Raw genomic sequence first — 20349 nt, forward strand, 5'->3', positions numbered from 1 at the left:
GAGAATTCATTCATATTCTATATTCCAAACAAATTAGTATATATTAAGTATTTTGATACTAACATTTTAAATTACAATGCCACAGTGCCAGAAATCATGTTTTTAAAGGAGTATTCAAATTTAAAACAAAACATAAAATTATTTTAAATATATGAGAGTAAATATGGTACCAAAAAAAGTTAAATCTATTTGTTTTTTTATCACAAGAAAATGTCATCCATGTAAAACTTAGAAGAAAAAAATGTGCTTCAAATCAGAGGCTTTAATATAATAAAACAGCCTTCAGGTAGGATAAATATAAACAGTGATTTTTTTTCCTTTCTACAAATACAAAAGTAATAAATAATTATTTTTAAGGTGAACCAGCTCAGTAAAATATATGCAGCAATTCTGTTGTAATATCAAATTCACTTTCAATCTGTGACCAAGTTCTCTAGTCACTGATTCAAAAATAAAATACACATTTAAAAGCAGACTAAATAAATACATTTAAACTCCAATAATATTTAAGCTCCAATGATACAGCAATGGTGCATGCTCCCCCAAAGTATAAATGAATTGGCATAAATTAAAAAACAAACCACACACAAAAAAGAAAAATATTAATGTCACTACTGGGAAAAATGAAATTATATAGCAACTTTAAACTAGATATTATTAAACGTGTTAAGCAACTATGTGTTTCCAGCATGAGACAATCCAAGATATAAAACAAAACAGCAAGATGGAAGAATTAAAAAGAAAATCTATACATATAACTAATGCAACCAGACATGAAAGCAGAAGTTACTACAACTGGCAAATTATAAAGATTTGCAAAGAAGTTAGCCTATTTTAGTTTTAATATTTAACCCTACTGATGAAAATAGTAATGTTGAGGTGTTTGTACTACTAACAAAATATATAATTCTTACCATCTTCAGATGCTGTTCCTAAATAAGAGAAATAAAACAATATTTCAACAAATTCTGCCAATGCTGATGTTAAGACCTATTTCACAACTCCCACCCAAGACTAAAATGAAAGGGTGAAAACAAAAGATAATTTTTAGTCTGATAGCCTTAAATTAACTTTGAAATGACTCATTTTGAGAAAAACAAACATTCTGAGGTAACCTAATGACTCAGAGAACAAGTTGACACTAGACAATTGAAAATAGCAAAATTCTATAGTGAACACTTTTATTTGCTATATTTCATTCTTAAACCTTGGTGAAAAATGGTGAAAAAAGAAAAATGCAACTCTGTAATTACTCTTCTTTGCAAATGAAGATTTTGATAGACCTTTCCAGAGTAGGAATACTTTCTGTGCATTTTCAAAAGGTAGCCCGTAAAAGAACAAGAAAAAGTTAATTGACAAACATGGGAATCAAATCCATGACCTAGGCTGCATTTGTCCATTATTTTCATCAAAGCCCAAAAACCTATAAATCCAATTCATCAGCTATTTATTCAACATTTATGTGCAACCCTTAAGATGTCAATGAAATCTAACAAAAATGACTATGTACAAACATCATAACTCACTACTATTTCTCTGTGTGTGTGTGTGTGTGTGTGTGTGTGTGTGTTTGAGACAGAGTCTCACTCTGTTGCCCTGGCTAGAGTGCCGTGGCATCAGCCTAGCTCACAGCAACCTCAAACTCCTGGGCTCAAGCCATCCTTCTGCCTCAGCATCCCGAGTAGCTGGAACTATAGGCATGTATCACCATGCCCAGCTAATTTTTTCTCTATATATTTTTGGCTGTCCAGATCATTTCTTTCTATTTTTAGTAGAGACGGGGTCTCGCTCTTGCTCAGGGTGGTCTTGAACTCCTGACCTCGAGCGATCCTCCCGCCTCGGCCTCCCAGAGTGCTAGGATTACAGGTGTGAGCCACTGTGCCTGGCCTCTGTGTGTGTTTTTTAAACATAAGATTGAATATCAGTAAGAGTAATACATCATATACCAGAAGTGACTCCTCAAATTGATATTTCTGATTCAAATAAGAAAACATCTTGATCTGTAAAGTGATAAAAGTTTGTTTTTAAAGGATCCAGAATATCAATATTAGAAGGATATCTAAGGGTTTGATATACAGAAACCATCTCTTTTTGGGCTATAATTTCATTCAATAATTTTTTATTTATGAAATACTTTAATCATACAGAAAAGCAGAGACTAATATAACTATTAATAGCACTCATGTATCCAAGATTTATTAAATGTTTCACTTCATTAAATAGAAGACATATTGAATAGATTTTCAGTTTACATAATAATTTCCAGAAAAATACACAATGTCTCCATTTTTCCTAGATCTTATAATGTGACTTATAAATTCAGTATTTTATAATAAGTTCTTTTAAAAAAGTCAAGCTCTTTCATAAAATTATGGTATCTCATGAAGTGAAGGGAAAAGTCTGGATAATATGCTCTTTAGTATTAGAAAATATTATACGGGGTTTACTGAAGCAAGCAATTACTGATAGACTGTAATCATCTGAATATTGAAATTAAAAAGGCAAAGCTTAAAGTAAGTTCAGTTTTGATTAAATGTTAGCTTACAATTTGCTCTTAAAGATAGCATCTGTAACTTGAATTTCATTTTCATAAATAATTGTATGAACTTATGAAATATGTGTCTCTCTCTGTATCAGTAAATAAACTGAAGAGTTGAGATTTATGAGATTTGTAAACTGAAGAGCTGAGATTTATGAGATTTCTTTCCATTCTTTTGAATCCAATATTTTAGAGGAAGAAATTGAGAATATTCAGAGGCATATTTCTAAGAGCACAGGAAAAAACTTTAAAGTAATTAAGTTACAACAAAGTTACCTAGTATTTGAATAGACTGGGATATGATATACCAAATAGATAAGCCTAACCCAAAATTCAATCAGAGAATTACGTAGATATAGCCATTTTCATGTTAAGGTTATTGCTAAATAAGTAGCATATCTTCAGAAATTAAGAGAAGAATGAACAAGAATATTATACAGAATCCAAGATCCATAAAAATCTTTAGTAGAATTAGAAAAGGAAGTTCTTACCATCCATCTTGTCAGAAGTATCCTCTTTGATGAAAGAGCAAGCAAAGAACAGAGGAAAACTTAGTATATTAGAAAAAAAATGATTTTATAATCCCTAGAAGACATTTTAAAAAATTAAGACAGAATTCATAGCACAGACATATATACCAAGCTTGTTTTCAACTAAAACACACTAGGAGATTAGACAAGATGATGTTCCTACCTGAGATAAAGACTACACCTAATGTACTCCATAGAGAATTAAAAAAAAAAAAATCAATAACAAGTGTGATTTTCACTATCCTAGAGAGCGAAAAGTTTGGAAGCCCATGTTCCAACCTTGGATCCCTGCCATCAGGCAAATCCTCTGCTTTGGTCTGCTGAGTTTGTCTCAGATAGTCATATTGCCTCACTTCTTTTCCTATAGTATACCCCAAAATTCCACCTTTTCCCTCTCATCATTATCCTCTGTTTACTGCCTTGTTACTTTCCCACCCACATCCTTTCTTAGAATTTTCAGGCCCTGTAAAACTTTACATCTGGATAAATCTAACAACTCATTTTCTATACTCCACTACTTGAGGTGCCCCAATAAAGAAAATTATACAACCATGAAGTCATGCATACTGACACTACTTAGAAACTGGGATATAAATTATCTGACTTGGCTTTTAGTGCCTGTCTGTGCAGGAAGGAGTTAACAAGCAGGATTGATGTAGCTCTTAAGAAGCACCTGCTTCTGGGTCTGGCCTCCTGTAACTTAGTTTGGATGCTCCCCATGTTAATGATAAGGTTATTTTAAGTGTGTGTGGGGGGAGTTGGGGGCACTGAACTCTGCTACATCAGTTTGCCTGAACTGTTTTTACCAACAGTGTGACGGTCAACACCTTCTTTCTTTTTCAGAGTCTGGAATTCTGGTAATTGTCGCTGGTTATGCAAGGAAAGTGCCTATGTGACTTCCTCTGTTCCCTTCCTCTACTCTGGACTCTGAGTCTTAAGCAAGCTTCCCTGGTCAGAAAACACTGTGAACAAGTTTCTTTGCTGCATTTCATTGCCAGAGGAAGAAGCAGTCCCCCAACCCCACCTATGGGAGAAAGAACTTTGAAAGTCTTTACTTAGACTCCTCCAGACTACGTTGTAAGACTTTTGCCCTTGCTGATCCTGCTATGTATTCTTTTACTGTAATAAATCTCAGCCATTAGTATAGCTGCCTCTGAGTCCCGTGAATCCTTTTAGCAAGTTCTCAAGCCTGTGAGTGGCTGTCAGAAATCCAAGAGTGCCCCACTGTACCCCCACTCTTGTGCCCCTTAGGGGCTGTTCTAAACATCAAGTTACCTCCTAGCACATGATTCTGACTCTAAATCCTGGGGAGAAAAGTCACAACAACCCCTCTCATCATACTCTTCTTAATGCCCAACGCTCTAAAATATCATATCTGAATCTACCACCTCCTTCATTTCCTTCCCTTCCACCTCACTGAAACTGGAGACCCTTCTACATCCAAGGCTAACTCTGATTATGTTCTATATCCCATTCTTCATGCCTTTCACAGGAACTTGGCCATGAATTATCTCCTCTCATCCTTGCACTTATATTTTTTCCTTCTCTACTCACTTATCACCTTACTATATAAACATATTTAACTCCTCCAATCATAAAAAACAATTAAGTTCCTGAACCTGGAACTACAGATAATTCCTATAGTGCTCGTTTACCCCTTTTTCTTGACCATTAAACATAAGAATAATTTATACAGATTATCTTTCCAACTCCTTAACCATTTAAAATCTGACTTCTGTCCACATGACCTCACTGAAACTACTTCTTTTCCATTCAAGCAATTCCACAAACCTAGTTGTCAGAATAAATATTCATACATATGCATCTATACATCAGGGTTTCCTTAACATAAATTCCTGTTTCCTACCACAGCAAGCTTATTCCTCAGGCTGAAGTTAAAGAGTAAACTTCAAAACACTCACAACATCCTGGCTGCCGAAAAATTCAGTACTTTAAAGAAAACAAAAACCAGTGGCAACTGCTTTAAGGAATGTACTGAGTTCAATATTGATTACAATAAGTGTAATTCTCTACTGATTTCCAATCTAATCTTCAGCATAGATCCTTCTGAGTTCTATACCACTATAACCCAACTGCCCACTGAACACTTTCAGTCTGAGGTCTCACAGGACTTCAAACTCAAAATTGATAAAACTTATCAAACTTTTAGCTGCTCATCCCTCAGTAGCCTAACAATAGACTGAAAGACTCTGAGTATAGAAGTATATACTCTGGATCCCTGGTACCCAGCAGGGTGCCTGGCAAAAACTAAGCACTCAAGTAAGTGTTTGCTGAAGAAGAATGGGACACTCCTTCTGATCCACACATGTTCAGCCATCATAAACGAAGCCTACAATAGGAGAAAACAGAGTACACCAGTCGCATGCATGTAAAAAAGCTGCATAAGAGAGAGGCGGATGGGGTGGGGTGGAGGGAGAAAGACAGAGGGAGAAAATGAGAACATCTTTTAATCCCTGGAAAGAGCCACAGGCAGGTAGCTGATTGTTCCTGAGTGTGAACCTGGGCCAGATGAAGAAAAGAGAAGGGGTGTACCTCTCACTTGTAAAACAAAACAAACATGCAATTCAAACCTTAAAGAACCAAAAAAAAAAAAAAAAGTCAATCTCATAGCACTATTATAGGCTCTCTTATAAAAAATGTTGCAAATTGGCTTTCTAGTTCACATTAAAACACTTTAAATACAATATTCTTTTCTGGTAACAAAAATAATAGATATTCAATGTGATGTGTTTATTTTTAAGACACAAGATGAACAGCTTTTATTATTTTTCAGTTTTTTTCTCACTTTAAAAAAATTGAGATATAATTCAGATAAACCATAATTTTCACCCTTTTATAGTATACAATTCAGTGTTTTTAATTTATTCACAGGGTTGTATAATCCTTATTATTTAATTCCAGGACATTTTCATCACCTCCAAAAGAAATCCTGTACCCATTAGCAGTCACTCCCTATTTCCTCCACTTCTAGCCCCCGGCAACAACTATTTTCTGATTTTGTGGATCTGCCTCCTCTAGCCATTTCATATATATAACTGGAATCATACACTATGTGGCTGTTTGTGTCTAACTTCATAATGATTTCAAAGCTGACCCATTTTGTAGCATGCATTTTTATGTAATGTACTCTTTTTAAGGGCAGAATAATACTCCATTCTGTTGTATGAACATACCCCATTTTGATTATCTACTCACTAGTTGATAGACATTTGGGTTGTTTCCATTTTTTGGCTATTGTAAATAATGCTGCTATGAACACTCATAAGTTTTTGTGAAAATATGTTTTCAGATCTTTTGGGTATATAGATGGGAATGGAACTGTTGGGTCATATGGTAACTCTATGTTTAACTTTTTGGGCAATTGTCAAACTGTTTCCAAAACGGCTGTACCGTTTTACATTCCCACCAGCAGTGTATGAGGCTTCCAATTTCTCCACATCCTTACCAGCACTTGTTATTGTCTGTTTTTAGATTATTGCTGTGCCAATGGCCGTGAAGTGGTATCTCACTGTGCTTTTAATTTGTACTTCCCTAATGACTAATGATGTTAAATATCTTTTCATATGTTTACTGAAATCCATATATCTTCTTTGAAGAAACATCTATTCAAATCCTTTGTCCATTTAAAAATAGAGTCGTCTTTTTATTATTGAGTTCTAAGTGTTATTTATATTACTAATATTTGGGATAGAAGTCCCTAATCAGGTATACGATTTGCAAATATTTTCTCTTATTCTGTATTCCCTCCATCCATCCCCCTCTCTCTCTTTCTTTCTGAGACAGAGTCTCACTCTGTTGCTTGGGCTAGAGTGCAGCAGCATCATCGTAGCTCACTGCAACCTCAAACTCCTGGACTCAAGTGATCCTCTGTCTCAGCCTCCCTAGTAGCTGGGTTACAGGAATATACCATTAAGGCCCGTTAATTTTTTTTTTAAGTTTTTATAGAGATAGGGTCTCACTATTGCCCAGGCTGGTCTCAAACTCCTGGCCTCAAATGATCCTCCTGCCTCAGCCTCCCAAAGTGCTACGATTATAGGCATAAGTCACTACACCCAGCCTCTTTTCACTTTCTTGATGGGGTCCTTTAAGCACAGAAGTTTTCAATGTTAAAGAATTTATCCAATCTATCTTTTTTTGGGGAGGGGGGGCTGCTTGTGTTTGGTGTCCTATCTAAAACACTACTGTCTAAGGTGACTAAGATTTACACCTATGTTTTCTTTTGAAAGTGTTATAGTTTTAGCTCTTATATTTAGGTCTTCAATTCATTTTGAGTTTATGAGATATGAGTCTAAATTAATTCTTTTGCATCCAGTTACTTCAGTACTATTTGTTGAAAAGACAATTCCCTCCCCACTGAACGGTCTTGGTACCCTTGGAAATCAACTGACTATAAATGAATGCATTTATTTCTGAACTCTCAATTCTATTCCACTGGTCTGTATGTCTACCCTTATACCAGCACCGCAAAGACTTGATTATTGTAGATTTGAAGTTTTGAAATTGGGATTGTTTCAGCTATTCTGGGTCCCTTGACTTTTCATATGAATTTTAGGATCAGCTTGTCAATTTCTATAAAAAGCAACTGGATATGGATTGAACTAAATCTGAATCTGAACTGAATCTGTACATCAAATTGCCATTCTAACAATAGTAACTCTTTAAATCTATGAACCTGGGATGTCTTTCCATTTATTTAGGTCTTTAATTTCTTTTAACAACATGTTGTAGTTTTCAGTATACAAGTCTTACACTTGTTTTGCTATATTTATTCCTAAGTATTTTATTCTATTGTAATCATTTTCTTAATTCCATTTTTGGATTGTTCATTGTTAATATTTAGAAATACAACTGATACTCATCTTGTATCCTGTAATCTTGCTAAAATTGTTAATTAGCTCTAATGTTTTGTTTTTTTGTGAATTCCTTAGGATTTTCTACATACAAGGTCATGTTTTTTTGCAAATAAAGATAGTTTTTCTTCTTCCTTTCCAATCTGGGTACCTTCTTTTTCTTGCGTAATTGCCCTGCACTAAGACTTCTATGATAATGCTGAAGAGAAAGGGTAGGGGCAGATATCTTTATCTTGGTATCGATCTTAGACCAAAGTATCTAGTTTTTCATTATCAAGTTTAGCTGTGGGTTTTTCAAAGATGCTTTTTATCACGTTGAGAAAGATCTCTTTTATTCCTAGTTTGTTAAGTATTTTTATCACAGAAGGGTATTGAATTTTGTCGAATGCGTTTTCTGCAGCTAATGAGATGACCATGTGGGTTTTGTTCTTTATTCTATTAATACAGTGTATTATGTTGACTGGTTTCCATATATTGAAATAACTGTGCATTCCTGGAAATGTAATGTTTCTAAACAGAAAATTTTCTGGAAATTAAAAGCAGTAATCAATCCACTATATCACTCTAGTCCTTCATCTATGTATAATTTTATACAAAATGATGAAATTACCATACATTCTTTGGTAGTCTGTATCATTTGACTCTGTTGAAAATACAACTTATTAATGGCTACATAGTATATATAAGACTTTACCACGACTTAATTATTCCCTCTGTCACACATTATTGACTTGTTTGTCACACATTATTGTGTGTGACACATTATTGTGTTATTCTCTCTGTCACACATTATTGACTCAACACATTATTGAGATGTTATTGACTCTAATAACATCTGTTATTAAAAACACAATGAATATTGTTTTTATTTCTTCATATAATTATTTAAACATTGGATTACTAGATCAAAAAATTCTGATAATTTAAATATGCTTCATGGGCATTACTAAATCGCCACTCAGAAAAAGTGTCCCATCTTTAATTCACATCCGCCTTGCTTGATAAAGCCCCTTTTACCACATTCTTGACAACAGTGGGCAGCAACCTTAACTTTCTTGTTGCATTTATAAGTTTTTAAATTTGTATTTGTTTGATTAAAACTAAGGTTCAACATTTATTCTGGTGTTTATTGGCAATTTTGATATATAGAAATTTTTCTATAAAAATAAGCTCATCTTTTTCTCCTAGGCTTAAAAAACTTCTTGACATTTTAATATTTTTGGTATTACGTGGCAAAAGCTTTTTCCCTTTTAGTTTTGGTCATTTAATTTCATATTTTCACATTTTAAATTTAAATTCAAGAGACTTTCCCTTCATAGTTTCTTTGCTTTTATATTTAGAAATTCCTGCCTCAACCTGAGAGCAGATGAATATTTACCCATGTTTTCATCAAGTTGCTTTATGCTATTAATATTTTAGTTAACTAGAATATATTTTATATGGTATATAACATGATTCTAACTTAATTTTATACCAAATTATAAACCACGTGTCTGAACATCATTTACTGAATAATTTGTTCTTTTCTTGTGGTTAGGAATGTAGCTGTGCCAACTGTATCACATACCACATTCATACCCACAATCTCTGCACTTTTTATAAGTAGAGCATTCCTTACCTGAAATGCTTGGGACCAGAATGGTTTGAATTTCAGGTTTTTTGTGGATTTTGAAATATTTGCATTTATACTTACTGACTAAATATACCCAATCTGAAAATCGGAAATCCAAAATGCTCCAATGATCATTTTCTTTGAGTGTCATGTCAGCACTCAATAAGTTTTGGATTTTGGAGCATTTCAGATTTCTGATTTTTGGATTAGGAATGCCTAACCTGTATTGTATTCAAATGATATGCCTGCTTAGGGTTCCACTAGTACTAGCTAAGAGAAAAAAAATGAAACATGAAACAGAGAAAAACACTATGGATAACCAGCCTCAAACTTTTAATTTGATGTACATAAATCACCAAGCTCTGAATAGCTTTGGAATATATAATTAAGCTTTGATTAGACAGAAGAGTTTTGCACTTCTCCCAGATTCCCAAAAGGCTTTAAATTCTTGGTAAGAACAGAAGTAGGAAAAAGAGAACAGGGATGCCAGATACAAGACCAATGCCCTTCCCAATTTCCCTTAGTAACCAGTGGCAGAATGTGGCAGAAGTGTAGTTATGAAAACTCTACAGGCAATCATGGAGTCAAGAATTGTTTCTCTGATCAAGGTGATGAAAAGGAGGACAAGAGGAAAAGTGAAAACAAGGCAGTTCAGATACCTCAAAACTATGCCCTCTGTATAGAATCACATTAAAACAGTAAAACACATGGATTATTTTTAACTTGCAAGATTAAAACAGAAATGGTTAAGATATATCAACTTGTTTTCACTGAGACCGGGGAGAGAACACTGTACAATTTCCCATAATTAGTTGTCTTACCTAGTGATGCATAGGAACCTGGATTCAGGGCACCTGCACCTAGCCGCCCACTTCGCACAGCCTGTCCAGCAGCGTGATGCGCCTTGGCACCAGCAGCAGCATTCACATCAATGTCACTTCGTGAACGCTGCAGGCTTCCTGGAAGGGAACTGGCTTTGCTGCTGCCTGCTGATACTATGGAAGACAAAGCAAAGGTAATAATCTATGTTATTTAAATCACTGCACACAGTATAAAACGCATATAAACTTGACCATCAGAAACTAATCCATAATGACAAATAGTCAACAAGGAGGCAGTGGCCAAATGGATAATACTATAAAGTATTTTTTTTTTAATTTCAAACTCTTAAGGGGGTACAAATGTTTTTGTTATCTGGATACCTTTTATAATGCTTAAGTTGGGGCTTTTAATGTGCCCATCACCTGAAGAGTGTTCACTGTACTCAACAGGTAGTTTTTTACCCCTCCCTAACTCCCCCTTCCCATCCACCTTCTTGATTTCCAAAGACCTTTACATCTCTTTGTGCTCACGTGTGCCCATCGATTAGCTCCCAATTATTACAGGAGTACATGTGGTATTTTTTTTTCCTTTCCTGAGATACTTCACTTAGGACAACAGTCTCCAGTTCTGCAAAAGACATTATTTCATTTCTTTTTTTATCGTTGAGTAGTACTCCATATTTTCTGAGTCCACTCATGAACTGATGGGCAAAAGATTCCACATCTTCGCAATTGTGAGTTGTGCTGTAACAAACATTGGAGTGCAGCTGTCTTTCTGATAAAACACCTTGTTTTCCTTTGAGTAGATATCCAGTAGTGAGAATGCTAGGTAGGATAGTACTATAAAATATTTTAAAGTCAAAATGCCTCAGTTTCAATCCTGGCACAACTAAGTCTTCTTGAGCAATTTTCTCAATATTTCTCTGCCTCATTTCCCTCTCTCATAAAATGGAAAAAATGACATTTTGACTACAAAATTCACAGGACTATTTTGTAGATGAAGAGATGATGTTTATGACTGATTTATGAAAATGAAGCACTGTATAAGATGAATAGAAGGGAGTGGTATTATTTTTTACTATCAGAAAAACGCAAGAAAAACTAGTCTAGAAGTAGGAATATTCAGAAATTAATGTAGGTTCTGCCTCCCTTATGCAATGTAAATTAAGTCATTAAATTTCTGGTCTTTAGTTTTTCAGTTTTAAAAAGGAGGAATTTTATAAATTGTGAGTCACGAACCATTAATAGGTTGTAAGATCATTTGAATGGGTCATGAGCAGCATTTTAAAGAAACGAAACAGAATAGAAAATAGACCCACCACAGTAAGAGTAAGTATTGCTTCATGAAACTTTGGCTTATACTATATATGCACACATGTATACATACACAGGTACAGTGTATATGTGTGGTATTGAGTTACCAGGTAAAATGATTTTCTCACTGTGGAGCACATCAAAACAGTTTAAAGGCTACTACCTTAGAGATAAAATAGGCTATAATTCTTATTTAAAAAGGCAATTACCTCTTCCAGCTACAGTTGATGGATTTGCTGTAGACCATTTGGAAGAAAAAGGGCGACTGAAAGGTAAAGAGAAATGCTTTTAGTAAGAAGACTTAATTTACCATTCCTCTGATAACAACTAATAAAATACTACAGAGTTTTGTGAAAAGTTGAGAAATACTTCTAATTTTAACTTTCCTTTTACAAATCACTTGAGAACAGTTGTTCTCAAACATATGTCATCACATATGAATGGTGTCTCAATTAGCTATGAAGCAAAAATAAAGTAACTGACAATGAAAAAAGACTGCAAGCTCTACAGAAACAGAGATCGGGTTGCTTTTGTTCACTCTCGTCCTGAGCACACATCATGGTGCCCACCAGAGAGGACTTAATAACAGCACTATCATCCACTTGTATCCTGAGGTATTTTAACTTAGAAGGAGAAAAAGGTAGTGTTATTACAAGTACGTTGGTAACAGCATAACCAATGCCGCTCTCATCTACATCATAATGGTTACGGTCATCAACAATTCATGCAGTTATCACACCGGTATCACACTCCCTACACACAGTGCTATGGTATAACAAAAACAAGGCTAAGAACTACTGCTGAGGATAACATGTATAGTTAGCCAAACATCTCTCATCATCTCAAGAACCCACTATCTCCCTTAACATCTTTTTTGATTATTTATCTTTAATTACAATGGTATTCTGCAACCCACTGATAAATAAAACATCTAAGTACGTAACTGGGTTCTGGAAAGTATACCCGTAAGTTTTAAAAGTGGGAGGAAGAGAGAAGCAAAAACCACAAACAGGATAAATGCCAGGCTATTGAAAAATATTCTTTAAGTTATATTACCAAGTGGTAAATTTGAAACTGGTTATTAAGCCCAATATTATATTATTTTTATAACTGTCCCCTAAAGTTGTCATCACCTTAGATGGAGACAGACCACTTAAATGTTCACAGACTCTAAAGTTATTTATGTTTAAAGATGTTATACTAGAAAAAAATATCTTCTTTATATCTTTGCTACTCAAAGTATGGTCCATAGACAAACAGCATTAATATCACTTAGGAGCTTGCAAAAAATGCAAAATCTCAGGCTCCACCCCAGAACTATTAAATCAGATTCTGCATTTTAACAAGATCTTCAGGTGATTCATATACACTTTAAAGTTTGAGCATAGCAAATAAAAAGGGAGCAAAAGCAGGAAAGGTAGTTCATTTGAGATGAAGGATTTATCGAAAATTTATACAGAAGTTTAAATAGAAGTTTAGATAGGTCTTTATTCCTACAATAATTATTTTTGAAATCAGATCCTATCTTCTTTCATTCTGAAAACTTATAAGAAACTGAACTTCAATACAGTATTCAAGTGACCCTGTGAGCACCTCCCTAAATTTTGTGCTCTAGGTACTGCACTTGCCTCACCCTAGTCCCAGTTCTGCATCAGAATTGCCAAGGCAATCAACAATCTTTGTGGGGGTCAAGGTCCCAAAAAGAAAAAAATTATGGAGAGGTAGGTTGACATTCTGTGGGCTGGTCTCCCCTGGGGAAATCTGCAGATACTTGGCATAGGACAAGAGGCCTTGAAGATGGACAGAAGGCCACTATTAGGAAGCAAAAAAGGCATCAGAGATTTTAGCAATCTCGCAGAACTAGAGAGACAGAAAATAGGGTTATGGCTGCCAAAGCAACAAGGATTTGAGGTAGCCAACATCACGATGAGAATGGAGTTACAGAGAAGTCAGTCAGATACCATCATGTTGCCCCTTGAGGAATTTCCAGAATTCTTAAGCTGGGCAAGAGGGAAGCAGTGGAGTTTTTTTTACCAGTCACAATGTTGTATAAAAACTTTGAAGGTAACTTCTGAATTTCTATTACAATGCCCTGGAAGTGGGATACTTACTGTATAAACTATTTTTGTGGTATTAAAAAAATGTATAAAAACAAGTGCTTCCCAGACTTTTACAGACATGAACATACAGAAACAAAATATGAATCACTAAACTCAGTACTTAAAGGGAAGCAGTTATGTTGGCATGTAATCCAACCCTTGAAACAACAGACCAAAAAAATAAGTATATTTCAGTCACCATGCTTTCAGAGCCTTAGGTGAAAGCAAGCAGATATTCAACCATCTAACTTAAGCCACTCTGGGGAGTTGGGGAGAGGAAGAGACCAGTAATTATCATTTATATGACCTTACTTGAGACTTTCTTGTGAGCTAGACGAGGACCTGTCTGATTGTGGAAGAGATGCTACACTGCCAGAACTCTTTAAGTAAGTTTGAAGACTCTTCTGATAAGATGGCTCAAGGGAATTATATAATGTTTCAGCTTCACCAGGAAAGTGGTTTCTAAGACCCATATATGTCCTGTAAAAGAAAGGAAAAAGAGAAAGCACATAAAGTAATAGCTTTACATGACTAGAGGTTAACTATAAAATGTGTACATTCAGGAAGGATGAAGATGAGCTCATAGGTTTTTAATACATCTGCTATGTGTCAGGTGAATACGGTCTAAATTTAACAAGTTCTAGTGGAAAGACTGGAGGCTTTTGAGAAAAGTAGATCTAGTTCAAAACCTGGCTGTGCCACTTACGGTTTATGTGGCTTGGATAAACCCCCAAATGTCCAAACTTTGGTTGCCATCTATGGAGTTAATGCTATCTTTGCAGGATTATTTTAAGGATTAGAAAATAACATATACCAAGTGCCTCCTACAGTGTCAAGTACACAATACATACTTGATAAGTGACAGTTCTTTTTATTCCTAATGAGAGTGAATAGGTTATGACGAAATAGGAATACTAATCATTACATAAATGACAATGTAAAGCAGGCTGCTAGACATCTAGCACAAACATAATGGAGAAAATTAATCTAAATTTTACTGAAGAGATAGTCCATTAGAATACTTAGGCACCTCTGATATTTTCATTCTCCCAGTATGATTACTTTTTTTGTTTGTTTCCTTAAAAAAAGACAGTTTAAAGTGTCACAAAAATATACCACAGACTTACTTTCTTGCCTCCACTCTGGCCTCAGCATCAGCATCATGAATTCCCTTCTTAATAGTTTCAACCAAGACGGCTGCATGTCTATAAAATAAATATATCTTTATATTCATGTATAAAGCTGTGTATTTCACCACAAATGATACTTACTGCCTATATGGTACACATTAATCACAAGGGGTAACAGAGGTAAAAAAAATTAATTAGTGCACAATACTAAATATAAGGCCATAAGATTTTCTAATTATCTGCCCCATTTATTTCATTCATGTATGGTTTCCTTCTGACAATCCAATCACTATAAATCAAAAAATAATTATTTTTATATGGAATTCAAATAATGTATAAATAGATAGTACCTAAATTTTTAATTTGTAATGAATTAGAGGGGGGAAAAAAACGTTCTGTGTGGTTTCTTATTAACCTACCATTGTAGAAAATGATCTGCTAGGAGTATGATTAGTTATAATTGGACCAAACTGAATAGTAGCTGCCACAAAAGAACTTCAAGAAAACTTGAAATTATATTATGTTTATAATAAACAACAAATTCTATTTTCTAAAAATAAGCTGTGGGCCACTGCAGTGGCTCATACCAGTAATACTAGTGTTTTAAGAGGCTGAGATGGGAGGATCACTTAAGGCCAGGAGTTCGAGACCAGCCTGGGCAACACAGTGAGACCCCATCTCTACAAAAATAAAATAAAAAATTAGCCAAATGCAGCAGCGCGTGCCAAGGATCGCTTAAGCCCAGACGTTCAAGGCTGCAGTGAGCTATGATCATGCTACTGCACTCCAGCCTGGACGACAGAGCGAGACTCTGTTTCTTATTTAAAAAAATAATAAAAGTCTGTGAACAGATTTAAGAATTTCCATGAAAATGAAAAATCAGTACCATACTTAATATAAATTCAAGGATCTCCCAAGCTTCAAATTGGAAACTAATGAGAAATATAGCCATGCAAATAGCCAGTAACCAACCAGCTGCTCACATTTTCCTCTTGTTCATGTCAGAGTTACATCCGATATTGCCCAGAATAAAACTGACCAATGATACCTGACAGCTGGTGTGGAGAAACTTTCCAGCAAATATCTCTTTATCTTTCCTTTGAAAGGAGGCTCCTCCCTTCTATCTTAAATCATTCATTACATGATTGATTGATTACACCTCGGTAAACTTATCTCACATGACCAGAGGTATATTTTTAAATTTTTGCCCAGTTTAACTTGGAGTATCTTATCTAACACATCTTACTTAAGAGACTCTCACCCATCCCACATAGAAGAAAATCATACCATTCATAGCTGCAATGAGTAAGAGGGACACAACACTAAAGCTTTAAAGGAAAACCAGTACAAATAACCTTTAAAGCAAAGTAAGAAATAATGCAAAACCAATACCATCAACTTCTAAAGAACTGGTGGCAATGGGGAGGGAGGGAGGAGGAAGAGGCAATGCATACCTTTCCAACGAATGAGTCTGCCACTCTTGTAACAACAAATCTAAAAATTCAAATGAACGCCTGGAAAATAAAAGTTAAATTACAACCAAATGTTGTGTTGAAAAATACATTAACACTTTCTTTTATAATACTGTACTTTGCCCCCTGAATTAAACCATAAGACATGTTTTTATATATCTTAACTGTGGAATACCTAACTTATTGTAAGGGTCTAACTATTCCTATGCTAAATAGTTCAAAAAGACCTTAGGAGTTCCCCATGATTTTAACTTATTAATAAAATGTCTGTCAAATATGATATTTAACAAGTTTCATCTGTTAACTTAAAAGAATAGTTATTAAACTTCTACTATGCACTAGACATTGAAGATATTCAATGGTGACCAAGAAAGACACAATAACCTGGAGCTGTCATTTTTACATTTTGTTTCCTCAAATATGTACACATATGATTTTAAATCCAGTTTATGTACATTTTCTCCTGAGCTCTCTAGTTCTCATTTCTTCAGCTGTCTCATTCTTGAGCTCCTCTTCTTCCTTGGCATTTGATAACACAGCTCTGTCCTGTTTTTCTTCCTTTATTAACATTTTTTCTCCACCTACCCTTAAACAGGTACTTACCTGGTTGGTGCCAATCTTAGCCCATTCTCTTTTATAGTCTTTTTATTTGGGCAACATCCTCTGTACCCTTAGGTGTGCCTATTAGATATAATTCTCATATGTAGTCCTATATCTCTAGCATTGGTTCTTCACCTCAGCTATTTAGTCAAAGTTCCAACCAGCTTATGGACATCTCTATGTAGGCAGTAAATGTCAACTCAAACACTATATACAAAAGAATAAATTAATTCTTATCTTCTTAAATCCACTCTTTTAGCCCATATCATAGAGATTAGAAATGAGAAACAGGGAGGTTAAATTAACGTGCCTAAAGTGGTAGAGCTGGGACTTAAACCCTGGCATTCTGACTCCAGAGTTCACAGCCTGAAGCACTTGACACCACCTCCTTCATCCATAACCAGTTATCAAGTCTCATTTCTACACATGAAATATACTTTGGATTTGTTTATTAAATAAAATCTCTTTCAATCAATCATCATCAACACAGCTTTAGTTTAAACCCTGAGTCTCTCTTACACGAATTCTAACAGCTCCTACTTAATTAAACCAATGTTTCTCATGGTTCCTTTTTAATCACTTCATAGCCAGAATAAAAACTAGGCTGGGACAATACTGCCTCACCAAAAATCTACAACTGTTAAAGGACTCCTACTACCTATGCAACAATGTCAAAATTCCTCTTCACAACATCCAAAGCTCTTCAAACTATGACCTCAATCTACCCTCCAGGCTCTAACCAGCCTCTTTTCCCAAGGAAACCTTCCATTTATCATATGTTCTGGCTTCAGTGGCCTGATGGCTCTGTACCATGTGGCATAACTTTAGGCTTTGTGGACTACATACATTCTCTGTCTCATATTTTTCTTCTCCCCCTCCCCTTTCTAACCACCACCCTTTAAAAATGTAAAAAACCCCTTAGCTTATGAGCTATACCAAACCAGTCTATTAGTCAGATTTACCTGTAAGCTGTTGCTTGCTGATTCTTGATATAAGAGAGAGGTAATTGAACAACTGTTTTTAAAACATTGAACCACTTAAAAAAAAAGAAAGCCTTATTCAGTTTCTTCCTAACGTTCAAAATATTTAAATATATATACTTATCAAATAAAAGAGGTAAAGAGTTCTTTATAATTTTCTTAAACATAAAATGCACAAATCATGTTTTTCCTGTCTTTATTATTGATGGTGATTGTGCTGTGAAAGTTGTTAGAATCAAAATAAAGTCACTTATGTTTAAAAAAAAAACAACAACAAAGCAAAACAAAAAACCAACCCTGACAAGTAGAGCTGAGGAAGGCCATAAAGGGAGGGTTCTCATGCATAAATGACTGATAACAAGAGCTATCACAAAAGACTCAGCAAAAACCACTATCATGCACAATGGCCATCACAACCTTACACAAAAAATTCTGCAAGGATATTCTATCCAGCAACTGCCTGTCAAATTTCAAACTGACATCACCTTTGTTAGTGATTCTTGTAGCCCAGGATAATTATCTCATAACAATTATGTAATCCTCCTCATTTTGCCTCCAAAAACTTTTGTCTTCCTTTACTTCCCTGAATACACATATAATTCACTATGTTATGTGTCTTCCCATTGCAATGCCCATTCCTACATAAATATCATTTTGTTTTAGAGAGCCATTACATAGGTTGATGGTGGTGATGTTACAAATTACAGAAACGAGAGAGACAGACAGACAGATACAGAGAGGGAGAGAGACATAGACAGTGAATGACAGACCTGATACGGCTGTTTACTCTGTTTCCAAACACTAGTCTAAATTCTACTAACATGTACCTCATTTAATCCTTGAGTTCTATGGGTTGACATTATTAGCCCTACTAATATATGTAGGCACTAAATTTCAGAGCAGTTAAACAATTGCCTGAGGTAGGATATAGTCAGTTGGCATCTGTAGGACTGGAGCCCAGGCCTGACTCTAGATTCCATGCTCTCTGAAAACCAAGGCAACCACCAGTTCAAATAAACCAAAGCTTAATATGATAAAACTGAGAAATGTGGGTGGTCATAATAATTGCTTCCTCCCTTCTCCCTTACATGAGATACAATAAAAAATTTGATTATGGTTTTTGGGAAGGCAAGAAAGTAATGATAACCAATTTTTGCACCAGACTAAGAATTAAACATCAGGCAATATCAGAGCTATATTAAAAAATTTTTTTCAAAAACTTACCTCCTCACGGGAACTGATTTTGATGTACAGTTGCTTGTTATTAAAGGTATAAGTCTGGGTACATGAGTATGCTGAAAAAGATGTTTTAGAAATGGTTGAAAAACACCGTGTACTACATGTAGTCCTTTCTTCTACTTGCCTTTATTCAAGTATTTAGTTACATTTTAATAGTACAAAAAGACCATAAACCAGATTTTGAAAGAGATTAAGAAAAGTCTTGAAAAGCTTTCCCAAATTAAAGTAATAGTAACGATAACACAGTTTCAAAAGGACAGCTGTGGATATAATATTATACAACCAAGTTAATTATATAACAGCAAAGAACTGTTAGGACAATATAGTTTTTAGGGGAGGGAGCACTAACTAAGAGGGACTGGGTATGCATTGGTCACATTTTCTGAAGTACCATGGCTACTGTGGGTAGAAAATAATAATTGCAATGTAATCAAAGAAGGTAATCAGAGTGAATCTAAATCCCTAACTACTGGGAATGCAGTTTGAAATGGTGGTTTTAATAGAACTTTCATTCTAGCTTAACCATACCTCTCTACAATTCAAGTAGAAATTCAACAGATATAATCTTCTGATTTCTATTAGTAAAATTCTTAGGCTCTTCTTTAGTTAAGCAAACACTAAAAAGTTCATAATAGACATAAGAATAAAACAGTAAGCTGGGCGTGGTGGCTCACACCTGTAATCCTAGCACTCTGGGAGGCCAAGGCGGGAGGATTGCTTGAACTCAGGAGTTTAAGGTTGCAGTGAGTTATGATGATGCTAATGTACTTTACCCAAGGTGACAGAGCATGACTCTGTCTCAAAAAAAAAAAAAAAAAAAAAGAAAGAAAGAAAGGAAAAAAAAAAAGAAGAATAAAATGGTAACCTAAGCATGCATACTTAATGCCTTAAATCTCTTACTTTTCTTCTGAGCTAGGTTTCCTAGACAGCAGGCTCTGAGATGGTGTTTAGCACGCAGAATATTTAAGAAGTGTCCTTGAAAGACAAATATTGCATGCTCTTGATCATATGTGGAAACTAAAAAAGTGGATCACATGAAGACAGAAAGTAAACTAGTGGTTACCAGAAGCTGGGAAGGGAAGCACGGATGAAGAAAGGTTGATTAATGGGTACAACTATGTAGTTAGATAGAAGAAATAAGA

General features: G+C 34.9%; 1 protein-coding gene across 27 annotated transcripts in view; it reads right to left on the minus strand.

The window, feature by feature from the left end:
* CLASP2 (cytoplasmic linker associated protein 2) overlaps positions 1–20349 on the minus strand; it is a 196939-nt gene that overhangs the window by 71482 nt on the left and 105108 nt on the right. For 23 of the 27 annotated variants that reach the window (XM_069475484.1, XM_069475476.1, XM_069475482.1 and 20 more), the window contains 8 exons: positions 19193–19263; positions 16371–16430; positions 14914–14991; positions 14099–14266; positions 11897–11952; positions 10374–10547; positions 3031–3054; positions 915–932 (listed from right to left, as the gene is read on the minus strand). In XM_069475484.1, coding sequence (XP_069331585.1) covers positions 915–932; positions 3031–3054; positions 10374–10547; positions 11897–11952; positions 14099–14266; positions 14914–14991; positions 16371–16430; positions 19193–19263 — 649 coding nt within the window. The remainder of the gene's footprint in view (positions 1–914; positions 933–3030; positions 3055–10373; positions 10548–11896; positions 11953–14098; positions 14267–14913; positions 14992–16370; positions 16431–19192; positions 19264–20349) is intronic. The other 4 variants (XM_069475479.1, XM_069475475.1, XM_069475477.1 and 1 more) reach the window with 2 other exon arrangements.

This window comes from Eulemur rufifrons, chromosome 7 (assembly GCF_041146395.1).
Source record: "Eulemur rufifrons isolate Redbay chromosome 7, OSU_ERuf_1, whole genome shotgun sequence".
NCBI lineage: Eukaryota > Metazoa > Chordata > Mammalia > Primates > Lemuridae > Eulemur > Eulemur rufifrons.